The sequence below is a fragment of the Microtus oregoni genome, unplaced genomic scaffold (genome assembly GCF_018167655.1).
Source record: "Microtus oregoni isolate MIOR12 unplaced genomic scaffold, Mior012 000002F_ref0000024, whole genome shotgun sequence".
NCBI classification, from domain to species: Eukaryota; Metazoa; Chordata; class Mammalia; order Rodentia; family Cricetidae; genus Microtus; species Microtus oregoni.
Window position 1 is genome coordinate 14,651,699 of NW_024543061.1, and position 19,050 is coordinate 14,670,748.

Here is a 19,050-nt window from a genome sequence, read left to right on the forward strand (position 1 = left end):
CTCCCCAGCTTCCCTCCACCCATGTGTCTGGGGAGTCTGAGAGCAGATGGTGCTATTTGGGGAACTATGGATTATAGTTCTTTGCCCAAGAGTGAGAGGGAATCTATTCAAACCTTCCATACAGGATGGACTGGCTAGGGATACCCAGGCCGCAGTGCTTGGCATCTGTGCCATAGTTGAAATGCACAGTTACACATGAGGCATGTGCTGGCATTTTGTTCTTCTGATAGAGACGCATGCTTTGATGATCTGCAATGTACACATCACAGCACACGGCACAGGAATCGCCAGCTACAGTAACCGTTGAAGGCAGACTGCCTGCGCCTAAGTCCTTATCGTTTCTGTGACTCTGGATAACTTTCTTTCCTGTATCTTACTTTCTTCTCTGTAAAACGTGATTAAGACGTACATGTGTTCCAAGAATATATAAAAGCATAGCAGACACATGTAGGATGGCTTCTAGAAGCATTCTTTATCTTTTTATCTAAAATACTTTAGACAATGTCTATCAACTGTGGAATGAATAATTGAAATATGATGAAATACCACAGAGCAACAAGTAAACACCAACTACACCATACAAGGTGTTGTGGACACAGGAAAGAACTGTATGGCTCTGAGACGTCGGGATTCGGAGCAATAGCTGCCTTTGGAGACAGGTGGGAGCTCAAGGGCATGAGGAATGCCATAGTTCTTGATATAGGAACACAGCTGTATTGGCTTCCTGATAACTCACTGAAGCCTATGTTATTATAGTCATACACATCTAGTCTGTTCGAAAAATTTTAAAAGGTTTCAATATAAAAATAACAACAATAGCAAGTTCTCTGAACCATGCTTGTCTAACAGTTCCCCAGGTTGTTAGTTGGTTTCAATGTCTCCACGCTAATATAAATGTATATTATAACTGTTAGTGCAGTATGCTCACTCGAGGACATCTACATGAATATACTTTATTAATCTTCTATTGATGAGCATTTTTTCTGTTTTCAAAATTCTACTGTGGCATTCTTATTCTATGCTAAGATTTAGGAAATGATAATAAAATAGTGAATTATTAAAAAAATGCTTCCAGGTATATTTTAGTTAAGAATCATCTAGATGGATGGTTGAAATTCTGAAATTTTTCCCTAAGAAGTCTGGTGCAAGCTAAATAATCTCCACTCATCTTTACCAATTTATATTATGCCTAATACTAAGGAGAAATTTGCCAATATCCACAACAAATTTTACACTGTGACATCAGCTATAAAATGAATTAGAAAGCAACAAACACACTTATTTCAAAATATTAGATACCATCCACGAGGAAGAAAACTGAATATTAAGCACACACTTGACTTACAGTGGTCTCGAATTTATTCATAACACTAAAAGAGAGATTCAGAAATGTCTAAGCTTTAAAGAGCAGCTTAAAGAATTGGTTAAAGTAAAACAAAGAAAAAATAAAACTAACTTGTTGAAATGAAATATGTCTCTACATGACTAAAAGAATAAATTTTAAGGTTCTCACTGTAAAACAATAAGAATGTGATGTGATAGAAAGATTAGCTTAATAAACTCCATAATACATACGTAGAGATGCACATGTGATACATACCATTTTTATTTGTTGATCTGACCTAAATTTAAGGAACCTGTAATCATCCAACCGGACGGGTTATTTGGAAAGATTCTGCCCCTGCTCACCTGTGCCAGCAGCTTGACTTCGTTCACTTCGTTGTTGAGCTCTTCAAGATCGCGACCCAAGTGCGTACAAAACTGTTTAATGCTTGTTTCTCGATCACCCACCGATTTGTCAATGGCGTTCCGCACGGCAGTAATGGACGGCTTCATGGTGGCGAAAACCGCGAAGTCTTCAGGAGGTGTGGGCACCTGATACTGCTCAATGAGCTTGTACATCTGAACCACGATGTTCCCTTCTTCCTCCAGGCTTTCGATCTACGCAGAAACATGGTTGGGTGAAATACAGTGGAATGGTAATGCTTTCTAATAGGAGACGGCCCCATAAAACAGGAACACTAAAGTGTTAACAGTTCATGAGTGCATTTGGCATGGCCATCTAATTGGCTGAATGGTCCCGTGATAAATGCAAGCCTGGCTCCAGTACAGGTAATTGGGTAATTGAGTGTGTGTGTGTGGGGGGGGGGGGGATGTTCAGAGCTGAGTACAGTTTAGTCTTGGAAAGGAGTTTTTCTCCCACTTCCCGTTCATTGCTGCCATCCAGTTTCTAAGACCACAGACGCTCTGATTGCTTGCATCTGAGCGTCAAGGGCATGTGCTGAGCAGCTGTCACTCCGGAGCAGTCCCTCGGGTGTGGACAGTTCCTAGTTCACAGGTTCAGAGCCCAGATCTATAGTGATACTTCACTCTGATTCGCTAAATGATTTTACTGAATCCCAAATGACTATTCAACAACCTTGATGGTCTACTTTCAGCAGACAGTGTGTTTCCTGGAAACAAATGGTTCTGCAGTTTGGAGGCAATCCCTCAACCCCAACTCTACTGTGTGGTTCTATAAGTCAGCAGGTTTGCTCAGCTGGGACGTGGAGAATCCCTGACTGACCTTTCTCTTAAGCACAGCCAGAGTTAGAGGCAGGTGTAATCACAGCTATCTGCTTTTGTGTGGAAGCTGACTACAGCTCCTTAACATGTGGCCTTGAGTGCAGAGAGGCGTGTGGAGAACAGTTCTCTGCCTTTAGCATGTGGGACAAGGACCTCAGGAAGCTCCTTCACACAGGCTGAAGTGCTCCTTCTAGAGGTTCTGACTTAAAATGCCTAGGAGGTGGCCCAGGGGGTACACCTTCTGAACAAACACCCAGGCTCTGTCTGGTCTGCTCTGGTCAGGCACCTTCTGAGAAGTTGTTTTCTAGAGGAACAGAGATCAGAGAGGAAGGAAAGGCCTTTTGTTTCTGCTGTGCTTTCCTTGTCCCTACCTCACCCTTTTGATCTATCCATAGCAACCAGAAAATCTCAGACAAATTTAGAATACATTTTCCACTTCTTTTCTTTTATTAACATCTTATTATTTGGTGTGTGTGCACGCATGCACACACATGCACGTGGGTCCCTGAGGAGGCCAGAAGCTGGTGTCTGGATCCTCTGGGGGCTAGAGTTACAGGCAGTTGCAAACTTGTTGATGTAATAGGAACCAAATTCAGGTCCTCTGGAAGAGCAGCCAGGCCTCTTAACCTCTGAGCCACCTCTCCAGCCCATGTTTCCATTTTCTAAGTTAACTCATGTGAGCTTGAACCTCTTTCAACAAAGTATCTAGTACCTGGAGCTAGTTATAAACAGACCTAACTCTCTCTACAGAAAAATCAGTTCTATCTCTTTTGGTGGCTGACTGGACTTTCAGCTGCTTCTGGAGAGCTGTGGATGAAGCAGCAGCAGCCTGTGGGTTGGAGAAAGAGCAGTGACCCCCAAAGAGAAGCAGAGACGATGGGTACAGAGGGAGGATTCGACCTGTCCTGTTCTGTCCTTGGTCAGTTCTGAACCGAGCCATACTTGTGATAGAGTTTCCGTGAGACAGCTTTGAATCCTTAAATGATGACCCCATTTGGGCATAGAGTAGGTCATGAAAGGCTTGGCTCTTTGTCTAAACACAGTCATGAACACATAAGGATAAACCTTTGGTATCTTTAGTCCTCAGGGATGAAGCAAGTCTGCAGTTCTTGAAATAACAGATAGAAATGTTTCTTTTGCAGACAAGTGAAAGAGGCTTTATTGTTAGTGCTGTTAATAACATAACCAACTTTTACTTTGTCACATTTATTCAAATTTTGACACTTTAGAAAATGATTTATCTCTACTTCAGTGCCAAACTGATAGGAATGAATTCAGGGAAAATTAATTATTGGAGTCTAATCTTATACTGGTGCCACAGGCAAGAGCCTGAGAGGAGGAAATCAATCAAGTTTCCAAGGAGAAAGCAAGCAAAAGAGGCTCACAGGAGGGAGGGTGGGAGGAAAGAAGGGAGGCAGGGAGGAAGAGAGACAGAGAGACTGTGTCTACTTAAGCTAGTGTTTGTGTTGCTTTTTTCCACCTTTTAAAAAAGATTCATCTATTTATTATACAGTGTTCTCCTGCATGTATGCCTGCCAGAAGAGGGCACCAGATCTCATTATACATAGTTGTGAGCCACCACGTGGTTGCTGGGAATTACACTCAGGACTCTTAACCTCGGGGCCATCTCTCCAGTCCTCTTTTATCCACTTTTAACAGAAACCCCCGAGGTGTTATGTAGGTGTAGGCTAAAGGATTATAACCCCATGATGACCAACATCCATGTTACCACTTACTGCTAAACTAGAACGGCCATAAACTATGCTTGAGAATATTGACTTTGTGGTCAAAGACATTCAGATTTGGATTCCCACTTCACCACGTGCAGGTTCCGTGACCTTGGCTAACAGCCTGTTTCACTTTGTTTCCTCGTCTGTGGCATTTGTGAGGAAAGAGATGTAAGGTGCGTGAAACTGGTGCAATACCTGCTGAATGGCTAGAATTTGGTAAAGATTAGCTGCCGTTACTGTTAAAACACAGGGCATCGTTAACCATGCCTGAAAGTGTTTCTGACATTTAGGCAACTGTTTCCTGACCTTGGTTCCCTCATTTGTCTCTTGTCATATGTGTTCCTTTCTTACTGTGTGGTCGGAGACACTGAATTACAGGAGAATAACCAACTTACCCGCTCCTGGATTTCGTCAAGGAAGACTAGGCTGTTAACGTACTCTATGGTCGTGGTGGGAATGAACTCGAGCTTATACTCTGCATCTTGGGCCTCTGAGATGATGGCATCCACTTTTTTCTTGCTCAAACGAGGAAGCATGCCATTTAGTACCTAAGAAATAAAAATGAAGATCATAAATCATTGGGTATTTCTGCATTCTTACGTACTTTAAGAAGTCTCGACAGCGCTAAATCGGGTGGTGTGGGAGGCAGCAGTGTGTGAGGGCGATCTCTCACTAGTAACTGCTTTTCAAATGAACCAAAGGCAAGGCCCCATTCTGACAGTCATTTGTAGGTGGGGCAGTTTGCTTAGTGCTCTGACACTCTGCGAGGCTTCAGGCTTCTCTGTCTTACATGGTGGACACACAAGGCTCCCCGTGCAGCGTCAGGCCCGGGTCCACTCTTTTCCTAATGGGTTTTAGCCATGTGGTTTGGAAGAAATTGTTCTCTCTTTGAGAACGAAGACAAAGATTGCCTGATCCCAGGGTATATATGAGCAAGGTTTCTTTGGAACAAAGTGATTGGGCTAGGGTGAACCTCTGACCTTGACAGTTTTTTTTCTGGGTGAGGGAGATAAGTGCCTAAACCTCTAATCTCTTCTTTCCCATTTTATATCGACAAGGAAATATCGAGCCTGTGGAAACTTTCAAGCACCATTTGATAACCACGAGGCAATGCTCATCTTAGAGTGATGGCACATCTTGCAATTAGAAAGCAGGATGAGAGAAGCTGAGTGCCCTGGTGTTGTAGGGACAATGGTGTTCACTCAACTTCTGGATGTTTATGAACCTATAAGTTTTCTGCTCACCTAAGTCTAAATTTTATTTTTTTGAAATTGGTATGTTTGTTGTGCTAAAAAAAGATGAAATTAATTTGTATTTACTCCAATTTTTATCTTTTGCTGAAAATGAGTGTGTATTGGTATTTTATCTGAAATTTTTTATATGTAATATATGAAATATTTATATATGTACACCATGTGTATGACTGGTACCCTTGGAGGCCAGAAGAAAGCATCTGAACAGGTGGTTGTGAGCTGCCATGTGGGTACCAAACTCAAGTCCTCTGGGGAGAGCAACCAGTGGACATCTTCTTAACCACTGGACATCTCTCCAGCCTCTCTTTTTCTTTCTCCTTCCTTCCTTCCTTCCTTCCTTCCTTCCTTCCTCTTTCTTTCTTAGAGACAAAGAAGCAACACACCAGAAGAAAGCTCTCTGTCATACACATAATGCCACAACAGAAATTAGCGTTTAGGTTGCCACTCTTATTATCTTCTAGCATGTACACCTAGAGCCAGCAAAGATTTTCCTTAAGGTTCAGACAGTAAATATGTCAGACTTGCAAGGGCATACATACACTATCTGTCTCAAACACCCAGCTGTGTCCTCATAGCAGGGCAAGAAGCCACAGGCAGTGCTTAAACATGTTGACTTTATTTGTTCTAGTTAAACTATGTATACAGAACAATAGTCAAGTTGATGAGCCATGGAGCGCTCTGGCTGTGTTTTTCCGTTGTCCTCTGGAGGCCTTTGAGAATCTGCAACCAAGTGCCGCAGCTAAAGGACATACTATTTTGGTTGTCTGAGTTATTCTGGATGTTTAAGAAGAGTTAGGTTCAGGAAATGACCCCTTAAACTTGATCTCAGCATTCTGGCTGAGCAATAGTCCCACTGGCACACTGAGCTACCAGTGGTAGCTTCTCTCAGGAAGTTCGGAAATGTTCCAAGGAAACAGGAGTGGGAAATTGGAGCCTACACTATCCTTCCCTATGGAACCTAAAAGTTGACAATGTCTGCGACAGAAAGAATATAGGCCTCTTCCTACAAATGAAGGGTGGGACCGCAGCAACAAAGTGCTTGCTGCACAATCACTAGGTTCTGAGTTTGGTTCCTAGAACACACATAAAAATGCCATGTGTGGTATGCATTTGCCATCCCAAGGCTGAGTTAGCAGAGATGCGTGGATCCCTAGAACTTACTCATAGCAGCCTTGCTGACTTGGTGGATTCTAGGCCAATGGGAGACCCTGTCTCAAGAAAGAATGTGGATGGTTTCTGAAGAATGACAGCTGAGGCTGTCCTTGGGACTTGCACACATATGCACACACCTGCAACAGTGCGCGCGTGAACGTGCACACACACACACACATACACACACACACACACACACACACACACAGAGACACACACGTTTATGCAGATCAGGGATCACCAATATTATTATGGTAATTTCAACATTTGTAATGCGCAAAGATGAATATATTCTTTTTTAATGTATGAACGATTAGCAGACACCATAATTACAATGAAAAGAAGGGTGGACGCCACATGTTGACCCTTCTCACAGTTACCTCCAAACACCGCAGCGGTGAGGGGATTAGTTTCTCTTTCAGCTGCTTGGTGTCAATAAGCAGCAGGCCTACGTTTCGGGTGGGTCTCAGGGCTACCGAGTCCTTGTGCTGCTTGTGATATTTTTCCAGCTGAGTACTGAAGAATTTGACATCTACAGAAAATGAGAAGCATAAATGATCGAATCCGTCACAGTAGTTTTTAAAGGAGCAGCCTATAGCAGACTAAAACCCACCCCAGCCTGAAGGGCAGCCATTAAGTAACAAACGATAAGACGTGATGCTGGCAAGGGTGTGGATGAATGGGAGCCCTCATTCCCTGCTGGTGAGACTGCCAACTAGCTCGTACACATCTACCACTTGACCCAGGTGCGCCACTCCTCGGTGGAGAGCTGAAGGGCTCCAGAACAGCGCACCAGAGACACTGGTACATCAACGCTACTGCAGCGCCACTCTGCGCATGATGCCCAGTGGTGGGAACAACCTTGGTGTGTGGCGGCAGAAATGGTAGAGACAATGCGACTGATACACACAATGGAGTTTTTTCAGCTATAAAGGATGAAGTTATGTCACATGCAGGAAATGACTACAGGTCATCATATTAGGCAAATCGAGTCAATCTTGAAAAACAAATATTGTGTCCTATGTGGTCCATAGATTTTACACAGACACATAAAGTTGCATGTGTGTATATGACATGAAAATAGAAATGAAATTGTCCAGAGGGACAGGAGAGGAGTGAGATGGGAAGAAGGCTGGGTGGGGGAGGGGTGATGGAAGGGTGGGGTACGGAGGAGATGTATTCTCATTGTCCCGTTTATCAGTTTGAAAAGCTTTTATGTAACATGCTACTATCACAAAGAATATACCCAAGGAAAAATTAATAAGTTTATGTATGTATTTTTGCTATTACCCATACTTAGAATGCTTTGTGTAAGTCTAAAGTATTAATTCATAATGCTTAATAAATACCCTTTTCTCATAATAAAAACCCCACTGTTTTATAGTGTTAACAACCTGTCTTCGGCCCTCACTAAGAGATAAAGTGACTGACTTTGGGCCTGCCTCTCAGGCTGTATTCTCACACCTTGCAGACGCTGCGCTTCTAGCCAGAAGGTCTGGCGACATTTTTAGTAATGTGCTTTTTATTATTATTTTTTTACCTTTGAGATTATAATACTTAGATAACTTCCATGTTTCCTTTCCTCCTTCAAATCCTCCTATAAACTCCTCCTTCATCTCTTTCAAATTCATGGCCTCTTTTTCATTACTTGCTGCTATATACATATGCATATTTATTCCTAGATACAACCTGCATAGTCTGCATAATGTTACTTCTTTGTATGTTTCCAGGGCTGACCTATTGGTACTGGAAACCCAACTGGTGTGCTCTTCCCTGGGGAAGACTATTTCTCTCACTCCCAGCATTCCTCGGTTCCCTGTAGTTCTTTGTATAGGATTAAGGCCTCATGCCTGGTTTCCATCCACTTTGGCATGTTTATTATGTTGTCCTTGTTCATATTTAAGCAGTCAGCCTGGCGAGACTTCATGGGTGTAGTTTCTAACATTTTCTATTATTAATTTGTATATTTTTATTAACTTTGTGATTTTACCATCCCCACTCCTCCTACACCCATACCCTATATCTCCATGTCAGGAGCCATTTTAGGCTTCCCCTTTCTCACATCTCACAGGGTCTTGAAGTAAAAATCTTGAGACAAGAAAACTTAAAGTTAGTCATTACGTGCTGACCGTGGAGACTCAAGCTCTGGAAATCACCAGAGTGTCTTCAAGTCTTGCTGCTTATCACTAACAACAGGTGTTCTAGCCACTGACTTTGCAACTGCCCTGCTTAGCTGCCAAACTGCCCTGCTCAGCTGCCTAGCTACCGAGCCCCTCCTTCCCTTCCCCCTTTCCTCAGTTCCCCCTGCCCTAGCTCCTTTCTGAGGAGTATTTAAGACATGAAACTTGCTTCAATAAACGGGATGCCTTGACAAGGAATACTGCTTGGCGTCCGTTTCTCTCCCCCCATGTCTTTCAGATAGTGCCTCTTCAAGACCCTGGAGTAACTTAGGACCTGCTGGGTGGGTCATCTCCACTCCCACTTCTCTTCACTTTGTGTCCTTTTTTCCCTAAATAATGCACTGACTCTAATTTGTATGACCCATATACTCCTGGGAGTGGAACCATCCACAACAACTTAGCTGGCTTGCCAGGGCCACGCCTTTTAAGAAAACTGGCTCTCCCTCCCCTATTGGCCATCAGCTATCAATAGTTCCTGAGCTGGGTTTGGGGATTTTGAGCACCTTCCCCATCCACGCTGGAATGTTGACTGGCTTGATCTTATACAGGTCTTGTATAGGAAACCACAGCTGCTGAGAGGTCATTCATGCAGTGGTCATGCATATCCAAAAGATACTGCTTCACTCCAGTCCTCCTGACCCCTACCTGCCATGGACCCTGAAGCTCTGGGGAAGAGAGCCTGGTGAAGACGTCCTCTCTGTGACTGAACACTCCACAGACACAATAAGGCATAGTGACTTTTTTAAAAAACATAATGCTACCATACACTTAGCAGACTACAATGTAGTGTAACATAAAATTTATATATAGCAGGAAACAAAAGAGTCTACGCTCACTTTTTTGTGGTTTTCACCTTGTCGAAGTGCTTCAGAGCTACATTTAGAGTTTCCTGAGGTATCAGATATAACCTAAGGTGGACAAGGTCATCTGGAAATTAGACTTAATCTAAGAGTTCTCCCACGTGGTATTTGGTGGTAAAATATTTCAGGGTTGTTCACAACAGAACAATGAAACACAAGAGCTCTAATATAGCTAAAGCTATTTTCATTCCTCCTTCCAACCTCTTCTACCATCTCTGCTTCTTGAGTCAGGGCTGGGGCAATCATCAGTTTATATCCAGTAGGTGTCAAGGCTATATTTTACAGTCTTCCTGCCTCCATTTCCCCCTTTTCTAATCCAGTAGGATCAATGAAAGCCTGAATACTCTTGAATTATTATTATTACTGTTCCCACTACTACTGTTGTTGTTTGGTTTTTGAGGCGGCATCTCACTGTGGGCTTGCTTAACAAACTTGTCTCATCTTTGTGTTTTCTAAAGTGAAGTAGAGGTTGACATAAGGAGTCCTCTTCAGAGTTTTGAAAGTAAAGGCATGTGAGAAGCAGACACACTGCCTGCTCTTGCACAAGATTCCGGGCCGGAACTCATCACCAAGAGCTGTTGATCATTCCCATCAGGTCTCAGTGTGGTTACCAGAAGAAAAACGCAACTTGAATTCCTGAGACAGAAAAGCTTCCTAAGCCTTACCTGAGAGGAATGGCAGGGATCCCTTTCAAATCCCTGTAACACACACAGGTCTTGGAGCCATGGTACTCACAACAACCTCAACAGCTAGACCACAGAGGAACTGAGTAACTGCCTCCCACAGTACACACACAGATAGAGGGGAAAGAGAATGGGAGATTCCATGGAAAATACTAGACATGGATAAGTTCCTGTCTTTTGTCAAGTCAGCTGTTCCTGGCTGCTAGTTCTCACTGAACAGAGACCTAGAGGATGACAAACCGTGTTATCTCTGTCAAATGTGCTACGTGAGGGCAGATGGGAACTCACCAGGCTCCTGCTCCTTCAGCGCCTGTAGATCAAGACTCTCATTTTCCTTAAAGAATATCTGAAACTTTTCAAATGTTGCTGCGTACAAGCATGCAGAATCGAACGCTGCGTGGATCGTTTCCTAAGTAGTAAAAGATGAACAGGACTGTTTTCTTCTCTTTCTTATCATATTTAGTTACATGGAGGGGGGGGTGGCGGAAGGAGGAGGAGGTATATGCACGAGTGCAGGTGCCCACAGAAGGCAGAGGCATCTGATCCTCTGAAGCAGGACTTAGAGTTGTGAGCTGCCTGGTGTGTGTGCTGGAAATCAAGCTTGGATCCTCTGCAGGATCAGTGTGTGCTTTTAACTGCTGAGTCATCTTTCTAACTGCCAAGGCAATTTTAAGTAGAATAGTAGAATTCAGTCTAACAGTACTAAACACACACACTCACACTGCATGCATGCATAAAACTTAATTCCCTGTTTTTCTACCAGCCAATTAAAAACCATGAGTCATGACTTCAATCTCAATGCAACACCATTGGGTTCAGTTTAGTGTGGTTGGCTTTATGTTGAGGTCTTTGATCCATTTGGACTTGTGTTTTATGCATGGTGATAGATATGGATCTATTTTCTTTCTTCTATATGTTGATATCCAGTTATGCCAGCACCATTGGTTGAATATGCTTTCTTTTTTCCATTTTATGTTTTTTGCTTCTTTGTCAAAAATAAGGTGTTCATAGGCTTGTGGATTGATATCTGGGTCTTTGATTTGGATGCATTGGTCCTTTGGTCTCTTTTCAGGTTTTAACTTACCAGATTGATTATTAAGTTTGCCTACCCCTTCAAGTCAAGGATGTCTTTATTACACCGAACCATCCCATCTAAGAAAACTCTTTCAATTCCAGCTTATGACTGCCACAAAATCTTCAAAGTGTTTTTATGTTCATATGTATGTTTTTAATATTTCCTATTGGGTTATCACCATTTATTAGCTTCTTTTTATTAATCTGAGTGGATTTTCCCTTTAGGCATTTCTATTCTATTCTGTTCTATTTTAGAACAACTTATATAGCATTGTACCTTATCCTTGGAAATTGTTTTACATGTTATATAAAGTAATGAGTCTTATTACACGTGTTATACATATGTGCCATTCAGTTTCCCCTCCCACACCCATCTTTCTTGTTACGAATCTCCCTCCTTCCCCAACAGTCCCTCCTCCTGCTTTCACGTCACGTGTGTTCTACCCACTCTCAATAAACCAGACTCAGAAAGACAAATTCCATTTGTTTCTCTTACCTGCAGAAACTGGATTTCATCTATGTGCATATGTATGATGTGTGTGAGGGATAATAAACCAAAAAGAACCATGAAAAGGGAGGATAAGATCTTAAGGGAGGGGCAGGGAAGTGAATGAGAGCAAAATGGTCTTTGGAGAACTGATAATATTTCCCTTATGAAATCGCTGGAGCCCTGTGCTTTTTGTAAGGTGCAACTTTCCCTATGGCAAGGTTTTTATGTGTGATGTGTGGCTCATTATGGCAAACATGCCTCCCCTAAATATACATATTTATTTTGATCGGTGTCTACATAGTAACATCAGAGTGTTTTAAATGCTTTTGCTTGTTTGTTTTAAGGATCATTTCTTTTCATTCTGATTGTGTTGGTCAGACCTCATCCATTCTTATTTCTTTTCTATTTGGTCTTCCTTTGGATGAGAATGGTATGCTAAGGTATTTTATTTACACTACTTTTTTTTAATGTTCCGTTTGTGTTTTAGTCTGCCTCTTAGTCTTATGAAAGTATCTCCTGACATATTTGCCACACATACATTATATATTTCATCACAAATTGTGAGTCTTAAAAGAGCTAACTCATTTTTGCTCCATTAGTGCTTTTTGACTTAAAACAGTCCTCTGTGTGACATCGGGGTTACTGTAGCAGACCAGACACTGCTCTCCTTGGAAAGGTCTGCCTGCAAAGATGGCACTTGTTCAAGATCAGAAAACCTGGGTTTCAGAAAGGGCTCCACCATCTCTTGTCTGGAAAGCGTGGCTCATATCTGAATAATTCAGAAAAACGTGGTTTATGCTGAACATCTGCTCTCCCATGGGGGAGTCTAACAATTTGGCCCTTGCTAGGCAGAGCATGCCTTCATGGTGAGACTCAGTGGGAACCCGGGTTGAGAAGCTAAGCATGCCTGCTAAACAGGGCTTCTCACCGCTGGTTGTGGAAGGGATCAAGTGCTTCTTTCTCTGGACCTCCCCTGGGAGACCGCCCTGGGGGCTTGTGCTCTGTTCATCCGGACTTTATTTCCTGCTGCTTTCCTTTTGTTGCTCTCACTGTGACTCCAGTCTATCACTGTATTAAATCACAGCTATGTGAACAACTGTACCCGGAGTCCCCGGGATCGCCTAGCAAAGCACAGAATGTGCGGTGGTCTTGGGGCTCTTCCACTCTGGGACCACAAGCTCTGCGTTCTTACGGCTTGTCTGCTCTTTATACCCCTGAGTGACCCTCCAGTTTAGCCTTTCAGAATCACTGCGTTCGCTTTGGTAGCATTTTAGTTGCGCAGCTTTGTAGACCAAATTGAAAGTCTTTGTTTAAACTGGACCTGGTGCCACAGATCTGTAATCCTAGCTACTTAGTAGCCAGAACAAGAGGATTCCAAGTTCAAGGCCTGCCTGGGCCTGGGAGGAGCCAACCATGGTAGCTCAGTGAGACCTCATCTCAAAATCAAGAGTAGAAAGAGGGCTGAGGATGTAGCTTAGTGGTAGAGCCCTCACTTATCACACATGAGCCCCGACTCTTTCATTTCAGAGGTGGGCAGAGCTGACTCTTACTTCAATGCATTGCTGATATGGTCAGATTTTAAAAATATGTTTTCTAGTTATTTCTGTGTTTAATTACTTAATTACTGATTTATTAATCTCATTATTTGATTTTTTGATTTTACTAACTACTTAATTGTTACCCATGGCCTCGTTATTGATCTTCAACCTTTTCCTTCCATCTTTCTTCTGTTCTCTTTGGTGTGTAAAGTCGCCCAATTTCTCCTTTAGTGGAGCACACCTCAGCTGTGCGTTACTCCGCGTCCTCGTCTCTGTCTTTGTTTTAGGCTTCTGTACATTCACCAGCAAAGTTGTAGCAAACACTAAAAAGAGTTTCACTTCCTTCTCTAGTGGATTCCTCTGCGGCTAACAAATTCCCAGGGCATTTGCACAATTAAATCTGCTTTTCTTTTTAAAACATTTCTTATTTCAAATTATATTTTGATCACACTCATCGCCTCTCCCAGGTCTTTTCAGATTATTTCCTCCTCCCTTCTCAACTTCAAGTTCTTTCTCAGAATCAAACGAACAGCCGATATAACAATAAACCCCTAAAGCAAGAAAACAAACTAAAACAACACCCAAACAGGAAAAAATACCCCCCCCATTAAATGTAACCAAATAATAGTACACAGAAAAATCTGTGGAGTCTGTTATATGTTGGTCAACTACTCTTGAACATGAGGCCTGCCCAGGAGTTATTGATATATCCATGTTTTCTGCATTGGAGAAAACTGTTAAATCTGATTTTCTATAGCCTTGATTCTTAAGGGACTAGCTTGGCTAGATAAAAATTATTTCTTCTCATGAGTTTATTGAAAAATTATACTTTACTATTGTCACACCTCATTTTCTTTTCTTTTTTTCTTTTTTTTTTTTTTTTTTTTTTTTGGTTTTTCGAGACAGGGTTTCTCTGTGGTTTTGGAGCCTGTCCTGGAACTAGCTCTTGTAGACCAGGCTGGTCTCGAACTCACAGAGATCCACCTGCCTCTGCCTCCCAAGTGCTGGGATTAAAGGCGTGCGCCACCACCGCCCGGCTCACACCTCATTTTCTAAAATTGTTTGTTTGCTTGCTTATTTACTTATTTGCAGTGTGTGTGTCTTTCTGTGTGGCCCCTTAAGTGTCTTCTTCAATTGTTATTTTTCTTGTTTTTTGAGACAGGAGCTCTCATTAAACCTGGGACTCACCAACACATAGACTGGCTGGCCAGTAAACTCCAGGGCCTGGTTTGTCTTCTTCCCCCGACCCCCAGCTGAGGCTACAGACGCATGCCCTTATGTCCTACTTTTGCATGGACTCAGTGCTCGTGTTTGCAAGTGGCCGCTTTACTGACTGCACCTCCGTGCTGCTTGTATGACATCCCAGAGGGTAGGAATACTCACTGCATACTAGGTTTAGGTTTTATAAGGCTGGATGTATAATGAATGACGGACAAGTAGGCAAAGTTTATGTTTGAAAATCATAATGGCTTGTGGATGCCCAGGAAAGAAGTCAATTGAGGAGGGTAGGGGACATAGTCCAGCTTTCATTTCCGGAGGCTGCCAAATCTGATGACCTGAGTTCTGTCTTCAGGACTAGACCTACAAGTTGTCCTCCAGCCTCCATGCTCACTGTTTCACGTGCACATCCACCACATCCATACACAAACTACGTAAGTTAAATGTATGGTCAGCATCAGCACTTAAGGGTGATGAAAAGAAGCCTTTACATTAATCTCTAACAGGCCTCAAATCATCACAGTGTGTCTTAAAAACACACAAAACATTTAACAAAGAGTTCTTCAATTAGAATTACAGCTGGCAAGACCTTGCTCTGCTCTATTTGTACCCAAGGTGTCCCAAGAAACACATGACAATGTTTGCTAATGGCAGGCAACTATCCTGCCCGACATGGTAAGCTTTGTTTTTCATGTCATTGGTTTTGTAGCATACACAAAATGTTTTTCTTGCAGTCGTGTTTATTTTGTATGACGCCAAGTGCCACCATGTACTGACGGTGGTCAGAGTACAAGGTGCTTGTAGGAGTCAGTTCTCTCTTTCTATCCTGGGATTAAACACAGGTTCACCCACTGAGACATCTCACTGGCCCCGGCAGGACAATCTTTACGATATCTACATTGTTTTCAGATTTTACTATTTAGACATTAGGTACCTATCCGTTTCTACAAATGGAACATTCAAAGATAAGATGGGAAGAAAGCATATTCCTTGATTTCTTACAAACTGGGGATATAATCAACAGTTTTAGTAAAAGCAAATCTACCTTTATTTGCAGGATGATGGTGAGGAAATTCCTGTCATCCTCAAACACTGCTGACAGGCTCGGTCCGGGGCCACAGGTCTTCTCTTCCATCTTCTTGTTAATGAACGGGCTGGTGAAGGCGTCAAAGTATGAGTCGGGCACCAGATTAGGAACTGACAACACAGTGTTTTGAAAATGATTGATTGCCCCAGAAATGCCATCCTGTCAGAGAGAAAAGCACCAACATGATGTAAGCACAGATGATTGCATTTATGGAGTTTTTAAATTTTCCTGATACATAAGAATAACTCCTGTTGGGCAGTGGGGGTGCACACCTTTAATCCCAGCACTTGCGAGGCAGAGGTGGGTGGATCTCTGTGAGTTTGAGGCTAGCCTCCTCTACAGAGCGAGTTCCAGGACAGCCAGGGCTACACAGAGAAACTCAGTCTCAAATAAAAGCAAAATAATTACAACATATTGTGATGAGATACATATTTGAAATATGAACAAAACTCTAGAGGATCATGAGAGGAAAGCCAAATAGAACTTCAGGGAAAATTTAAATGATGGTTAGAAGTTTATTGGTATTTGGAGAAGTTTATTGGTATTTGGAAATGGTTTCTACTCTAGGAATGTAAGCTGAGAAAAAATTAGACATAGAAACAAAGATTTATGCTCAAAGACATTCACTGTTGAGTAACTAAAATAATTAGGGAAAACAAAAATGTTAAAAATGGTAATTTCAGACTTATGAATTATGATATATATATATATATATATATAAAATGAAAAATGTTATAGTCTTTCCCAAAGATGTTTCCAAAGTAATTAATGAAATGGATAAATGTTTATGATATAATGTTAATGATAAAGGAAGGAAGAAAGAAAGAAAGAAAGAAAAAAAGATGAATAGAGAACATACTAGAACCTCAAATTTAAAAATGTGTCCAAGTGCATATAACTTCATAGTAGATTAGGTATACAGCATACTAGAATACACAAAACAAGTCTGGGAGGAAACATGATTATTATTTTGTGTTGTTAAATTTGTGAGCTATTGTTAAAGAACGATGAATAATCAAAAATCAGAATTTTCTAAGGTAAAACATGATTTTGAAAAGACTTCAAAAGTTGCGTTTACAACAGCTGATGTTTTAGACTCTGCTCAGAGGGACGCTTTCATCAATCTCCTTTTTGTGCCACACTGAACTGTCCTCTGCACAAAGTGCCTTGCCAAGCGTCTGATCTGGCCCAAGGCAAGGGGACTGTGCTAACTGCAGTCGTACCAATCAGCTGACCGTGTGAACGTGCTTCTTTATTTTAAAGGCTGCTTACTGGCAGATATCAGATAATGAAATACACACCAGAAAATCTTCCAAAGACGGCTCGAAGAGTAGTGACTGCACCGTCAGAATCAGTTCTGTGAGGAACATGGGGATGAGAGACTCATCTTCTTCCTGCTTTTCCATTATTGGGGCCCCCTGGAAGGACCACATGCATACTGTTACAGAGATCCTACCTAGCAGAATGCTATAAAGGAAAGCAAACACACAAAGGTGAGTGGCTCAAGTTCACACAATGAGCTGGATTCAGAGCCTTGGCTTGCGGAAGTCTTTCTGGGAAAAATACCATAGGAAGAACAAAAACAAAACTATTGGAAGATGATACAGCAATGCAAAAATATCTCTCTTTGTATAAATGAAAATGCAAGCAAACATGGAAAACACTTGACTGTGGCCTACTGGCATGAATCTAACCAGCGTCCATCTTGGGCAGGAGAAGCATGGCATCTGTCACACTTCCCTTCTTCCCATAGTTCTGTTCTGTCTACTCCACCCACCTAAGGGCTGCCCTATCAAAAGGCCAAGGCAGTTTTCTTTATTAACCAATGAAAGCAACACATAGGAGGAAGATCCTCCTACACCGTTACTGTGTCACACTACAGCTGCCATGATGAGATTGATTTTTTTCTTTTATTTTCTCTTAAATTTTATTTTATTGTAAATTTGAGGGGTGGTTGCAAGGGAAGAGTATGGATGCAAAGTGATGGGAAGATGGATGGGATCAGAATACATGATGTAAAAGACACAAAGAATAAATAAAAAGAAAGTTAAAAAAATGAAGTTCATAAACTCGATAGAAGCCACACCTTATAATAACAAATACTGCAACAGATATGCATTTGTTAATTTCTGTTGCTGTCATAAAACATCCTGACAAAAAGCAGCACAGGGGAAGAAAGGGTAGACTGGGCTTACAATTCCAAGATATAGTTGTGGTGATTCTTTGTTTGGGCAGAAACAAATAAAGTTTGCCTGAAGATCAGAGTGTGGAACTAGTCACACTAGCTAGTCCTAGAGACCAGGCAGTGTTGGCGCACCACTTTAATCCCAGCACTTGGGGACAGAGACAGACCGATCTCTGTGAGTTTAAGGCCACCTTGGGCTATGTTTGATTGCATCAGTCTAAGAGAAACAGAGCCAAGGGGTGGTGGTGGTGGTGGCGGTTCACACCTTTAATCCCAGCACTAGGGAGGTGGAGACAGGAAGTGATATGACTGGGTGGAGTGAGGAATATAAGGCGGAAGGAGACAGGAGCTCAGGATTCAGTTTGAAGTTTTGTAGCAACAGCATTCAGTCTGAGGATTTGTGGAGACAGGATCTCGCGCCCTTTGTCTGAGGATTTCATAGAGGAAAGACCTAGGGTTGGCTGCTCTGCTCTTTCAGCTTTCACCTCCTAATATCTGACTCCGGGCTTTTATTAAGACCAGTTAGAATTCACACAACATATAGTCTGTCACTGAGCAGAGGTCAAGGCAGCAATGGAAGCTACTAGCCACATCACATCCACGGTCAAGGACAGAGGCAGAATGCATCCTTGATTGCTTTTTAACTCCCTCTACTAATTATAAATATATATATATATATATATATATATATATATATATATATATATAACTCAGTATATATACTCCTACTTCTATCACCCAGGGCTAAGCCTAGGAAATGGTGACTTTCACACTCAGGCAGGCTTTCCTTATCAGTTAACAATCCAAATAATTCTGATAACAATATGGACATGCCCAAGGGCCAATCTGACGTACATAGTTCTTCATTAAGTCTTCCTTCCTCAATGATCATAGATTATGTCAATTGGACAATTAAAAGTAACCAATATAATATTCAAATACAAATTTCTCTTTTTCCCAGAATATAGAAAACCCCAGGAAAAATCACAACATAAAGATGCTCCTTGGTAAACACCCAGAGATGTGATTTTTGTC

General features: G+C 41.9%; 1 protein-coding gene across 1 annotated transcript in view; it reads right to left on the reverse strand.

Moving 5' to 3' along the window:
• Dnah6 (dynein axonemal heavy chain 6) overlaps positions 1-19,050 on the reverse strand; it is a 192,270-nt gene that overhangs the window by 156,082 nt on the left and 17,138 nt on the right. Inside the window, exons 9-14 of the mRNA XM_041639106.1 lie at positions 17,132-17,248; positions 15,789-15,989; positions 10,712-10,832; positions 7,081-7,232; positions 4,691-4,843; positions 1,690-1,941 (exon numbers count right to left, since the gene is read on the reverse strand). Coding sequence (XP_041495040.1) covers positions 1,690-1,941; positions 4,691-4,843; positions 7,081-7,232; positions 10,712-10,832; positions 15,789-15,989; positions 17,132-17,248 — 996 coding nt within the window. The remainder of the gene's footprint in view (positions 1-1,689; positions 1,942-4,690; positions 4,844-7,080; positions 7,233-10,711; positions 10,833-15,788; positions 15,990-17,131; positions 17,249-19,050) is intronic.